At 51.7% G+C, this 13146-nt stretch overlaps 1 protein-coding gene across 4 annotated transcripts in view; it reads left to right on the top strand.

Moving 5' to 3' along the window:
• Nucleotides 1-13146, top strand: part of PLCG1 (phospholipase C gamma 1) — a 49249-nt gene that overhangs the window by 12912 nt on the left and 23191 nt on the right. For all 4 annotated transcript variants that reach the window (XM_059480507.1, XM_059480505.1, XM_059480506.1 and 1 more), the window contains exons 2-4: nucleotides 8715-8867; nucleotides 9183-9276; nucleotides 9713-9760. In XM_059480507.1, coding sequence (XP_059336490.1) covers nucleotides 8715-8867; nucleotides 9183-9276; nucleotides 9713-9760 — 295 coding nt within the window. The remainder of the gene's footprint in view (nucleotides 1-8714; nucleotides 8868-9182; nucleotides 9277-9712; nucleotides 9761-13146) is intronic.

Below are 13146 nucleotides of genomic sequence, written 5' to 3'. Positions count from 1 at the left end.
GGGACATTGCACAGGAGGGTTCCCTGTTCAGCCTTTCCATGAAGGGCACCTGCCCATGGAGCAGCTCCCTTCAGCCTCTCACCCTCTTCCCAGCATGTGTTGGTGCCTCATCATTGCCCACCTCTGTCTCCTTGCAGCTGTGTGGGATCTTCCCTGCAGGGAAGGGAGGAAGAGGGGCAGAGGCAGGAGCTGTGCTCACCCATCTCCATCCCACCCTCCCTGTGATTTATTCTGCTCCTGACAGGCCATTGCAGGGCTGGGGGATGGAGCCTGCCCTGCCTTGCAGAACAGGGTCACCCTGGGGTGGGCTGTGGAGCTTCCCTAGGCAGGTCAGAGCAGCAGAGCTGAGCTTCCCCTTTCCATGTGAGTCAGTGGAATTTGTGCCTCTCAGACAGGGAGGTGACTGGAGGGGCTCTCAGGCTGCCACCAGCCTCATTTTGTCTGGGACAGGGACACCAGGGTCCTCAGAGCAGCCTCTGTGTCAGCAAAACCTGGGGCTGTGCTTCTCTCTGGGGTGGGAATGTGCTCCCATGTCCTGACAGTGCTACAAGGCCATGGCTCTCAGAGGTGCCAGCCTTGCATATGGCCCTGGGTACAGCCATGTGGCACTGGGTACAGCCATGTGGGACTGCTCTGCCTCAGCTGGAGCAGCTGTGCCCCTCTGTGGGATGGAAATGTGCTCCCACGTCCTGTGGGGTGACAGTGCTACAAGGCCATGGCTCTCAGAGGTGCCAGCCTTGCATGTGGGACTGGGCACAGCCAGCAGCCCTGGATGCCCAACCTAGGATTTGGTACCAAACCCCACAGCTCCACAAATTCAGAATTTTCATGGAGGACAGGAGGGAGCCCCAGCACTGCAGGAGGAGGGTTGCTGGAGCCCTTGCCTGGCATTTGCCACCTGCTGCCCATCTCCTTGAGCTCCCCAGCCCTGGCTGGGAGGTGGCAGCATCCTGCTTTGCTCGCTGGGAGGATCGGCTTTGGTTTTTTACACGTATTTTCTTGCAGCTGAGGGCGAGCAGGAGAGATGTGCTGATAACAGGTCAGGCAGCCCACAGCTGCCTCTGCTTCTCACAGCAAGAGGATGTTCAAGAGCTCTTGAAGGCCACCTGGGTGAGGCTGTTGCTGGTAAGGCAGCCTGGGAAGAGGCCACTGTGCCCTGTAGGAGCAGTGTCTGGGCAGGATCCTCTGCCTCCCTGCTCCAGCCCCTAATGTGGGGTTTGTGTGGGGAGGAGGAGGGGAGGTCAGGTCCTCACATCCTCCCAGCAGCATCTCCTATCTCCCTGCACATCTCCTGAGCTTCCTCTGCAGGTGATAAGGATTTTGGGGGGGAGGAACAGGAGCTCAGAAGCCACAGGCCGTGTGACTGGGGGGCACAGCAGAGGGTGGGCAGGAAGCCCTGGTGCCCACAGAGCAGCCAGCCCCTCCCTGTGTGCCCTGCGTGGGCTGCCCAGGCACTGCTGCTGGCACTGCTGCTGGCACTGCTGCCCCTGCCATTCCCAGGTGGTGCTCGAGCTCCCTGCCACATCCTCTCACTCCACTCTGAGTGACAGGAGTGCTGAGAGCTGAGCCAGGATCTGAGCTGGGATCCAGGCCAGCCCCATCACCCTGGCTGGTCAGGAGCTCCCTGTTGTCCCCTCTCCAGCCCACTGAGTTGTTCTTCCTCCCATCCCATCCCCGTGGATGTTGCTGGCACTGGGGTAGTGATATTGAGACTTCATAGCAAAATCCAGTGGCTTGGAGCAAAAAAAAAATCCAGTTTGTGATGCAGGTGAGATGAAGCACCTCGTTAGAGCAACCTGAGCCACGGCTGAGCTGAGTCTGGAGGGGAAAATGGCTTTGCCTGCTCCTTTTCCTGAGGCACAGGTACCACCTGCATGTGGGAGCAGCAAGAGCAGGGGGACCCACTGATCCCCTGGGCACCTCCCTGGGACAGCAAGGGAAGTGAGAGGATGTTTTATGTGGATTTGGATGCTTAACTGAAAGGGCTGAGTTGCCTTTTTAGTTCATGGGGGTGAGGGATGCTCTGGGGCACAGGGGGCTGCTGCTTTGGTGCTTGCTGGCCTCCAGGATGCCTCAGCCGTGCTCCCTGCCCTCTGAAAAACCAGTTAAGGTCAAATGAGAGGCCTCAGCTGCTTTCTTGTTGTCCTGACTGGATAAGCCATCTGCTAATGGCACTGGCTCTTCCTCTGGAAACCTGATCGGGGATGCTGAGCAGCGAGGGGGATGCGGTAACCTCGTCCGAGTGGGGATGTTTCAGTCCAGGGATGTTTCAGTCCAGGGATGTTCAATTAAGGATGTTAAATTTCACAGTTACTGTGCCTGCTTTAGCCTGTGCATGAAGGGAGCTTGTGGCCTTGAGAGGGTGAGCTATTGTCACTCTGAACACCAATCCCAATGTGACATGCGCTCCTGATTGTTGTGCTGAGTGCTTGGCTCTGGGAAGGGGATGCAGAGGGCAGGACCACACTCAGGGTGCCCATGATGGGTGTCACACACATGTCCCTACACGCATTTGCTCATTATGGGTGTCACACACGTGTCCCTACACTCGGTGTGCTCATGATGGGTGTCACACACGTGTCCCTACACTATGTGCCCATTATGGGTGTCACACACGTGTCCCTACACTATGTGCCCATTATGGGTGTCACACACGTGTCCCTACACTCATTTGCTCATGATGGGTGTCACACCTGTCCCTACACTGAGTGTGCCCATTATGGGTGTCACACCTGTCCCTACACTGAGTGTGCCCATTATGGGTGTCACACTTGTCCCTACACTCGTTTGCCCATTATGGGTGTCACACACATGTCCCTACATGCATTTGCTCATGATGGGTGTCACACACGTGTCCCTACACTGTGTGCCCATTATGAGTGTCACACACGTGTCCCTACATGCATTTGCTCATGATGGGTGTCACACACGTGTCCCTACACTGTGTGCCCATTATGAGTGTCACACACGTGTCCCTACATGCATTTGCTCATGATGGGTGTCACACACGTGTCCCTACACTGAGTGTGCCCATTATGGGTGTCACACACGTGTCCCTACACTCATTGGCTCATGATGGGTGTCACACACGTGTCCCTACACTGAGTGTGCCCATTATGGGTGTCACACACGTGTCCATAGAGCCACCCTAATCCCTGCCCCGTGCCAAACCCCAGTTCAGCTGGCTCTGCCTGATTCCCTGCAGCCTGCCAGGAGTTTGGGGCTCTGCAGGGCAGAGGAAGGAGCTCCATGAGCAGCAAAGGGCAGAGACAGCTCCAGGCAGACCGAGAGGTGCTGAGGGCTCTGGCCCCCGGCCAGCCAAGCACTTAGAGCTTGCCCAGCCATTCCTGAGCTCACAGGGGAGCTGTGCTGAGGTTTTGTTGTTCTTGCAGCCGGTGTTGGGTTGCAGCAGCAGCAGCAGAGCCAGGGCAGGGCTGCTGGTGGGGGGAACACCAGGCTGGTGGGTGCAGCAGGGGCAGGTGAGCCAGGATGCTCCTGCAGCTCCTAAAGCCACTGCTGGCCCAAATGGCCCCTCCAGGGGGCTCCCACTGAAATATCAAAAGGGGGTGGCACTGCTTTACTCTCCATGCTGCTGCACAATAGATTTTTCTTGTATTTTACTCACATTTCTTTTTCCTTTTTCTCCCTGGGGGCCACCTGACCCTCTGGTGCCCCTTGCAGGGATGGGAAGCCTGGGGATGACCACATGGCTGTGCTCAGTGGGGTCCACAATGCTAAATAGCAGGAAGGCTCTTTGTTTAACCTCTTTTTCTGTGCCAGAGTGAGCAGGCTGGAGGCTTTTCCACTGCCCCCAGGCAGGATCAGCCCATGTCAGCCAGCTGGGCTGGCACTGACCCCTGCCTCTCACTGCATTTGTCCCCAGGGACACCCAGCAGTGCCTGTTGATGGGGTGGGTGTTTGCTTGGAGGCTGTCCCTGATAAACCCATCCGGGAAAGTCATCTGGCTAAATGCTCTTTTTGGTCAGCTCTTTTATTTTTTTTTTTTTTTTTTGTTAAATTTAATCAGTTTCCCATCTTTACAGAAATCCTCTGGAGGTGGCTGTTTTGCAACCCTCAGAGCCTGTTCCAGGCTGTGCTTACCCTTGCACGTTACAACACCCCATCCATCAGCGGGGAAATGAGGCTTGGATGGAGTTTCAGTTTTAAATGACTTCAAGGGTGGATCTGGTTTTGGTTTTCATGTAACCAGAGGGTAATTTGGTGGGGGTTTTTTTCTTACATGGTGAGGGAGGTGGATCTGGGGTCAGCTTTTTCTTTCTGATGCAACCCACTCCTGCTGAAAGAGGGCTCTTTGCCCAGAAATGGGACTTTTTTTTTTCTTCTTTTTGTTTTTTTGGTTTTTTTTTTCAGCCCTGGAGAGAAAGGGGGGGGCAGGCTGTTTCTCCTGGCAGTGGGGAAGTTTGGGAGGTTGTGAAGGGCACAGCAGTTTGTGGAGCCATGGGATGGCTCAGAGTGCGCTGTGGAACCGTGTGGGGAGCTCAGAGCATCCCTGGGCTGGATGGGCTGTGCTGCCTCCTTCCCAGAGCCTCTGCTGGCTGCACACAGACCCAGGAGGGCTGGGGAGGAGCCAGCCTGCAATCCCAGCACTGCTCATCCACCCTGCCCTGTGTGCTGCTGGCTCTGCTCTGGGGCACCCAGCTCTGCCCACTGATCCCTGGGCACCAGGATGCTCCTCCCTGGGGCAGCAAGGGAAGGGAGAAGATGTTTTATGTGGATTTGAGTGCTTCACTGAAAGGGCTGAGTTGCCTTTTTAGTTCATGGGTGTGAGGGATGCTGCAGCTGGGTTCCTGTTCCATCACAGAGCTTCCTGTGCCACAGCTGCAGGACCAAGTGTGACTGTGTTCACAGGGGTCTTATGTTGAAGGAAGAGACAAGGACCTGACTCCATGTTTCAGAAGGCTGATTTATTATTTTATGATATATATTACATTAAAACTGTACTAAAAGAATAAAAGAAAAGGTTTAATCTCAGAAGGATAGCTAAGAATAGAATAGAATGGAATGAATAACAAAGGTGTGTGTCTCGGACAGAGAGTCTGAGCCAGCTGACTGTGATTGGCCATTAATTAGAAACAACCACATGAGACCAATCACAGATGCACCTGTTGCATTCCACAGCAGCAGATAATCATTGTTTACATTTTGTTCCTGAGGCCTGTCAGGAGGAAAAAATCCTAAAGAAAAGATTTTCATAGAAAGATGTCTGCGACAACAAAGTTCTTCCTCTCTTGCCACATCCCAGGTGGGATAAGGACCAGTTTGTGCACTGGTGGGAGAGGGCAGCTCAGTGAGGGGGAGATGTGGCTCACCTTGGTGACAGAGGATTTGTCTTTGGAGGGCCTGCCCCAGCTCACCTGCCCAGGTGTGCCTGTGGAGCTGGGACCCCCCCAGGTGCTTCACCCTGCACCTGTCAGGACCCAGCACATCCCTCTGGCTGTCCTGAGCAGCCCAGACCCCTGCCAGGGGGCTCAGAGACCCTGGCACAGAGACCAAGATGCCCCTGTGGTTCTGATTGTGACCCATGGAGCAAGTTACCAGCCTTAGATGAAGATCTGCAAGCCACGAAAAATTAAGTAGAATGACAGTGAATTTATCATGGGGTGAAAAATAGATTTTGGGTTTTTTTAGAATGGAAGTTCAGGGGGCAAGCTGGAGGAATCTGGGCATGTCCAGCCTTTCTTCTTTTCTACCTCCATCTTTTGCTGTGATGTTGGCACTTTTGGATTGGTTTAGAGTAGAAGCTCACTGTCTAACATAGGTGATAGGTATTGGGAAGTTATGGTAAATCATGTACATGTAGTTTTTAGTCTAAAAAGATAACACCAGAGTGCTTCTGTCTGTCCTGCTGAATGGACCTCAGCAGAGCAGGAGAAAAAATTTTATTGACAAGAAACAACAAACAACCTTAAGAACGAGAACTGAAGAGCTCTGACTCCTCCTTCGAGCACCAGGCTGGGAAAAGAGACTTTCTAACACATCTCGGGGTCACTGTGAGCAGCTAAAGCCCCAACACAAAACTTTGCCCACATGCTTGGCAAGTCTTTCCCAGCAAGGACACGAGGTGCAGCCCCATGGTGGGACACTGGGTCATGTCACAGAGCCCGTGCCACCACAGATGGGGAAACTCCTGGTGCTGAGCAGGGCAGAGCCTGCAGTGTCCCTGTGACGCCTGGGCTCCAGCAAAATCCCTCCAGCCCTCCTTTCCCTGTGACACTTGGGCTGCAGAGCCTGCAGCGTGTCCCTGTGACCCCTGGGCTCGAGGAACGTAGGGGGATACAGTATGAAGGTGGTACAGAATGTAATCTTATCCCCAAAGAGTTGCAGCTATTGTGGCACCGATTACTAAAAATTAGGAGCAGGCCTGATGTTAACAGGCCACACCTGTAGCCAATAAGAACAGTGGTATAAAAGAGTGGATTGGTGGGAACTGGTGTCAGATGGCTGCTGCAAGGACCAGGAACAGTCAGTGCTTAGAGGAGATGCCTGCAAGAAGCATTGAGGAGGCATGAAGCTCTGAGGATAGGGAATCCTTGCACTATAATGATAAAAGAATATATATATATAAGTTATATATATCTGGATATATAAGACAACAGAGGAAAATCCCTCCAGCCCTCCTTTCCCTGGTGGTTCCAGGTCCTGCACTGCCAGAGGGAGGGCTGGCAGGGCAGCCTGGGCTCAGCCCTGTGCTGCACAAACCAGCCCCAGCTGCCTTCCCCAGCACACTCGGGCAGGTTTGGGAGTGAGAGAGAACAGCAAGCAGCTGCAGGTACGCGTGGGCAGGAGGTTCCTGCCCCATCCTCACGGCTCCTGCCCTTTGCCCCAGGAATTCCCTGCGTGCTTTTGTCCTTGATAAGCACCTCTCTTGCTCCAGGGCTCTCTCCAGTGCGTGGATTTTAGGTATGCACTCTGTAACAGCCTCACTGGGTAATAACCTGCTGGTGCTCTGTGCAGGGAGGGGTGAGCACAGGGCACAGCAAACTCTGTAACATCCTAAAGTGCAGACAGCACTTGCAAAGGCAGGGCAGGAATATCCCAGCACTTTCCTTTGGTAGTTATTGCCTGGTAAATTACCAGGAAAACTCATCTGACATGTTTTCCCCACTGTGTTGGTCAAACCCTGCATCCTCCAAGGGCAGGATTAGCCTTCAGCCCCACTGTGTGTGTCCTGGGTGCACAGACCTGAGCTGTGGGATGGGTTTTTATGGGCTAAAATAACCTGCTGTGTCACTAAGGATGTGAGCACATGGGTAAGGTTATGGCAGGGCATGCTAACATTGGAGCTGCCAGACAGCTCCTTTCCAAAGGGTAAGTGATGCCTCAAAAAGTCACATTCTTGCTTATTTTAGGAAGCTTGTCTGTCCTTGCTTTGCAGCCCCAAGGAGCTGGGTCTTTCTATGCCCTTGTCACAGCTTGATGAGCTTTGGAGGGTTATTAGAGTCACAGAATATCCTGAGTTGGGAGGGACCCACAAGGATCATGAGATGCAGTTCCTGGCTCTGCACAGGACACCCCCAAAATTCACAGATTGTCTGGATGTGTCCCATGAGCAGGCTGCCACTGTCTCCAGGTGCACTCTCAGGATCCAAGAGAGGATCCAACATCCTTTGTGCTTCACAAATCCTCCCAAAGTCAATCCCTGTGTCTGCCTTGCTGTGGGGTTTGGAGAGAGCATCATCTCTCATGCTGCAGTTCAGTGCTGTGGGTGATGAGCAGGTCACGTTTCTGTCTGGTTTTAAGCTGCAGTAAATAGAAATGAAAGGGGAGATGATCCACAGTGAGTGCAGTAAGTGGAGTTTAATTGGGATGAATTACATGCCAGGTTTGCAGTAATCTCCATCCTGCGTTGCTCAGAAGCATCATCTGCTTTGGAAATGTGACTCAGAAATGTTGTTATTTGATTCCCACGAGCATTTAAGAAACTATTTTTCCAGGAAGCAAAAATTCTTGGGTTTGGGTTGGGTTTCATTGTTTTGGTTTTTGTTTTTTTTGTTTGTTTTTTTTTTTTTTTTTTGCCTTGCTGCTGCTGTTGTTTTCTCTTTGTTCTATGGCAATAGGAATCCTTTCCCAGAATTTCCTCTGTGAGATGCTCCCTTTTCAGTGTCCTCCTTGCTTAGTGCTAATGTTCCAGCATGCACACAGCTGCCCCTTCCTGGAGATCCCTGTGGAGGTGACATTCAGCTGTTTTTGGGGAACAGAGAGGAAATTGGGGGGATCTGGCTGGGGAAACCTCCTTGGGAAGCAGTAAGAGGAGACTGTGCTTACAGGATGCCAGCCTGGGGCTGCCATCATGTGCTAGGTGCTAACCCAGCTCTGCAGATGACTAAATCCACTTCATCTGTGTGTAGGGGGATAGAATATAAGAAAATAAAGACAGTGTCGAAAGTAATCCTAACCCTAAGGAGTTGCAGCTGGGCCAATTATCAAAGATTAGGAACAGGCCTGAGAAGAAGAGTGCTGTAAAAGAGTGGGGTGGCTGGGTGAGAAGGGAACTGGGGTCAGTTGGCTGCTTCGTGAAGAAGAAAGTCAGTGCTCTGAGGAGCTGCCCACAAAAAACACCAAGGAGGCATGAAGCTTTTGTGATAAGGAGACAGCAGTATGGAACCCCTGCAATAAGATAACATCTGTGCTGTTCCTTCTCCAGTGCTGTGGGAAATCCAAGCTGTTCACTGAATGTTTTCCCTCTCTCCCAGTGGACATCCGTGAGATCAAGGAGATCCGCCTGGGGAGGAACTCGCGGGACTTTGACCGCTACCAGGAGGATCCGTGTTTCCGACCGGAGCACTCTCACTGCTTTGTGGTCCTCTACGGCACAGAATTCCGCCTGAAAACCCTCAGCTTGCAAGGTAGAGCTCTCCTGGGGCTGTGCCAGGCAGGGTTGAGCCAGAGCTTCATCCTCACAGAGCCCAGACAGTTCGGGGACAAGGATAACTCCCAGCTCTCGGGAGTGGGATAAGCGGGGGTGAGGGGTGCAGCCAGCCACATCCATCCGTGGAGAGGAACCAGCCAGAGCATCTGTGTGTGGGGGAAATGTTACCAGAAAGGGGGTGAAGCAGTGAATAGGGCATGTAAGGTGCTGGGGATAGTCCCAGGAGGTTTGGGTTGGTGATCAAGCCTGCTGTGTGTCCCTTCTTCCCACTTCTCCCGTACGTTTTCCACAGCCACTTCTGAGGATGAGGTCAATATGTGGATCAAGGGGCTGAACTGGCTGGTGGCAGACACTCTGAGGGCACCCACCCCCCTGCAGATTGAAAGGTGAGGAAAGCCTTTTCCTGCACTTGTTTTCTCTTTTCCCTTCTGTCTGTTTTGACAGAAAAAAAGCGAGCACAGTGACATTCCCTTTCTGAGCTGTGCTGACCCATCACTTCTGCCTCTGCACCCCAGCAGCTTCATCCTGCTGACCCCAGAGTCTGATCTCATGCATCAGGGAGAAGGAGCTTCACCACAAATTGATGTTTCTGCATGTGCACAGCCTGTATTATCTGTAGCACTTCAGTGCAGAGGCACTTTTAAAGCAGAACTTGTAAGAAAGTAGGGTAGGCTGCCTGTGAAAGGGGCAGAGCCGGGTTCCCTGTGGGAAGGAGGGATGTGGGAGAGGCTGGTGTGGCACTGAGCATCCTCCAGAGGGGGATTGGAGCAGGGGCTGGTTGTTGAGGGGCTGAGTTGTGCCTGTTTGTGCCTTCCCACCCAGGTGGCTCCGGAAGCAGTTCTACTCCCTGGATCGCAACCGGGAGGACAGGTGAGGAGGGGGGTTTGGGCTGGGAGGGTTCACCTTGTACTTGAAACCCTCTGGGTTTGTTAGGCTTTTAATGCTCATCTTCAGGGAACCTTTAATCCAAGTCCCAAACTTCCCTGGCTGATTTTCACTGAATTAAAAAATGATCATTAAAAAGCTGTCTTGTTTTCCTGCCCTATTTCTGGGCTGTTTAGACCCAGTAACACCTTGACACCTTCCCCCAGCTGGCACCACCCAAGGGAGCAGACATCAAAGAGCCAAGAGGCAGTTCAGGGCCCCCCATCAGGGCTGAACTGGGTTGTGTTTGTTATTCCCCACCCTGTTTGTTCTGTTCTCCTTTTCTGAGGCCCATAAGGCATGGATCATCCCACTGCTTGGCTTGTGGGGTGCTTGGGTGAGTGCTTAGTGTTGTGCTAGCAAGGAAAATGTCATGAGGAGGTTAGGGAAGGGAATTGGGTCATGAGTCACTGTTAGATAAGGGAGGGGACATTTTCCTGCTGGGGAGGTGAGTTCTCTCAGGATCTTTAGCTGATCACTGTGACCCCAAGAAATGTTAAAAGTCTCTTTTCTCAGCCCAGTGCTTGAAGAATGAGTCGGAGCTCTTCAGTTCTCGGTCTCAAGGTTGTTTATTGTGTCTTACCTATAAAAGTATTTCTCCTGCCGTGCTGAGGTCATCCAGCAGGACATTTCCAGGCACTCTGCCTGCCCCCAGAGCAGTGTTATGTCTTTATACTAAAAACTACCTGTACAATATTTACAATTATTTTCCAATGCCTATCGCCTGTGTTAGACAGTGAGTTTCTACTCTAAACCAATCTGTAAGTGCCTCCATCACAGCAGAAGATGGAGGCCAAGAAGAAGAAGGAAAAAGGCTGGATACGCCCAGATTCCTCCATCCTGCCCTCTGAACCCCCATTCTAGAAACCCCTAAAATTTATTTTTCACCCCATGATAACTTCACTATTATTCTACTTAAACTGTTGTGTTTGTAGATCTTCATACAAGGTTGGTAATTTTTTCCATGGGTCATAATCAAACCCACAGGGGCATCTTGGGCTCTGTGCCAGGGTCTCTGAGCCCCCTGGCAGGGGTCTTGGCAGTCCAGGACAGCCAGAGGGATGTGCTGGGTTCTGACAGAGTTCCACCATGCTCTGCTCTCTGTCCCACTGCCATCTCCAGTTTTCCAGTCCCAGTGCTGCTCTCACTGGGCTGCTGTTGTGTGGGACATGCCTCTCCCCTGTCAGTGATGTTAACTGAGCCCATTAACCTTTCAGCACTGATCCCCGTGTTAATGTGCTCCCTCCCCCGGGGGCACCAGCCCTGCCTGCTGTGCAGCACCTGGGTCCCGCCTGCCCCTTTTCCATGCTCTGATCTCCAGAGAGGGCTGGCTGCAGAACACTGGGCTCCAGAGCATCCTCTGCTTTGTCCTTGTTGTGCCCCTCCCAGGACAGCCAGGGGATAAATTGATCCTGGCCAGGAGGGTGTTGCATGGGGCAGATCCTGCTGCACTGGATGTTTTTGCCTTTGCAGTGATTTATTCTGTGAGAGATCAGTGCTGGGTGCATGTGACCGTGTTCACAGGGGTCTGAGGATGAGGGAAGAGACGAGGATCTGACTCCATGTTTCAGAAGGCTGATTTATTATTTTATGATATATATTACATTAAAACTATACTAAAAGAATAGAAGAAAGGATTTCATCAGAAGGCTGGCTAAGAATAGAAAAGAAAGAATGATAACAAAGGTTTGTGGCTTGCACTCTCTGTCCAAGCCAGCTGACTGTGATTGGCCATTAATTAGAAACAACCACATGAGACCAATCTCAGATGCACCTGTTGCATTCCACAGCAGCAGATAACCATTGTTTATGTTTTGTTCCTGAGGCCTCTCAGCTTCTCAGGAGGAAAAATCCTAAAGAAAGGATTTTTCATAAAAGATGTCTGTGACAGGTGCATGGGGATTTTGTGGAGGGGGATAAATCCTCACAGAAAGGGAAGAAGAGGAGCCTTAATCTGTTGCAGCTGCTCTGCATAAGCCAGACACCTTTCAAATCCAGGCTTGGGCTATATGCACTGTGGTGGCTGAGCACAGTATTTCCCAATTCTGCAAAGAAGAGCACTGAGGCAGGTGCAGGGGTAGCGGTGTGGAGGTTCTGGAGGAGGAGTGCAGGAAAAGTGGAAATAATTGGTCCTTTTTTCCCCCTGGTTATGCAGTAAAACTGGTGAAATGGCATGCCAGCAGCACAAAAGGAGATTGCAGGTGTAGATCTGTGCCCAAGGCAGAGCAGCAGAGCTCACAGTCAGCCTGTTGCATCCCTGTTGTTTCTGTTGATATCATCTTTCTATTAGCATTTAGAATTGAGGCAGCAAATTCCAATACATTCCTTACCTGTCACTCACAGGGAGAGGTTTCAGTGCAGATTTAGGAGAGCCCAGGTAGTGAGAGGAGCAGAACATCAGAAGAGATGTGGAAAGATTTGGAGTTTTGCCATTTTACAAACATTTTACAAGCATCCATGTGTTTTCTGCAAGGTAGAGGCTACAATTATGTGACATCTCCTGGGTTAAATCTTGGCCCCTGTGAGGCATTCCAGCATTAAATTTAATGTCACTGAGCTCTTTGCTTTTGCCTCTCAGCCTGGAAGTGGTTTTTCGAGGGGAACAGTGAGTTGTGATTTTTATTCTTTTTTTTAACCCCACTTGCACACCATCCTTGATCCTTTCCAGAACAGAGAGGGTTTTGGCAGCTGCAGAAATCATTCCCAGCATTTGTGTGCCCCATGGCTCCTGTGCTGGAGCCCTTTCTCCTCTGTGCCTTGCCTGTCTGGGGGCTGGGCTGTCCCTTGCAGCCCCAGCAGATGCTGGCTGTTTCCCCTGGCTGCTGGCCCTTTGGGTATATTTGTTTTTCCAGGGCAGGTTAGGTGGAAAGAGGAGGATAACAGGATGCTGGGGTTTTTTTTCCTAATTGCTCTGGAGGAGACTGTTTCACCTCTGGCCAGGAGAGCTGCCCATGGCTCTGGGAGCAGCATTCACACACTGAGGGCTGGCAGGGAAATGTTTCCATCCCCTGTGAGAGCCTGGGCCTCTGGCCTGTTTGTCATGAAACCTTAAAAATTGCTCTGTAGAAAAAAATGAGTTTATTTTGTTTTTACTTTCTAGTCTGAAAATACTACCAAGCTGTTTATCCAAGGTCTCCAGCAAGTTTAACATGATGAGTAACACACAATAAATAAAAATCTTTTTGTACCCTGTCCTCTTCCTGTGGCTGAGAGGGAAATGCTGGTCACAGCTGTGACAGGGCTGTGCTCCAGTGTGACTGTGTTCACAGGGGTCTTAGGATGAGGGAAGAGATGTAGATCTGACTCCATGTTTCAGAAGGCTGATTTATTAT

Source organism: Ammospiza nelsoni, chromosome 12, assembly GCF_027579445.1.
Source record: "Ammospiza nelsoni isolate bAmmNel1 chromosome 12, bAmmNel1.pri, whole genome shotgun sequence".
In the NCBI taxonomy this organism is placed as follows: domain Eukaryota; kingdom Metazoa; phylum Chordata; class Aves; order Passeriformes; family Passerellidae; genus Ammospiza; species Ammospiza nelsoni.
The sequence above is the reverse complement of the archived record's forward strand: the minus strand, read 5'-3'. Positions and strand labels throughout refer to the sequence as shown.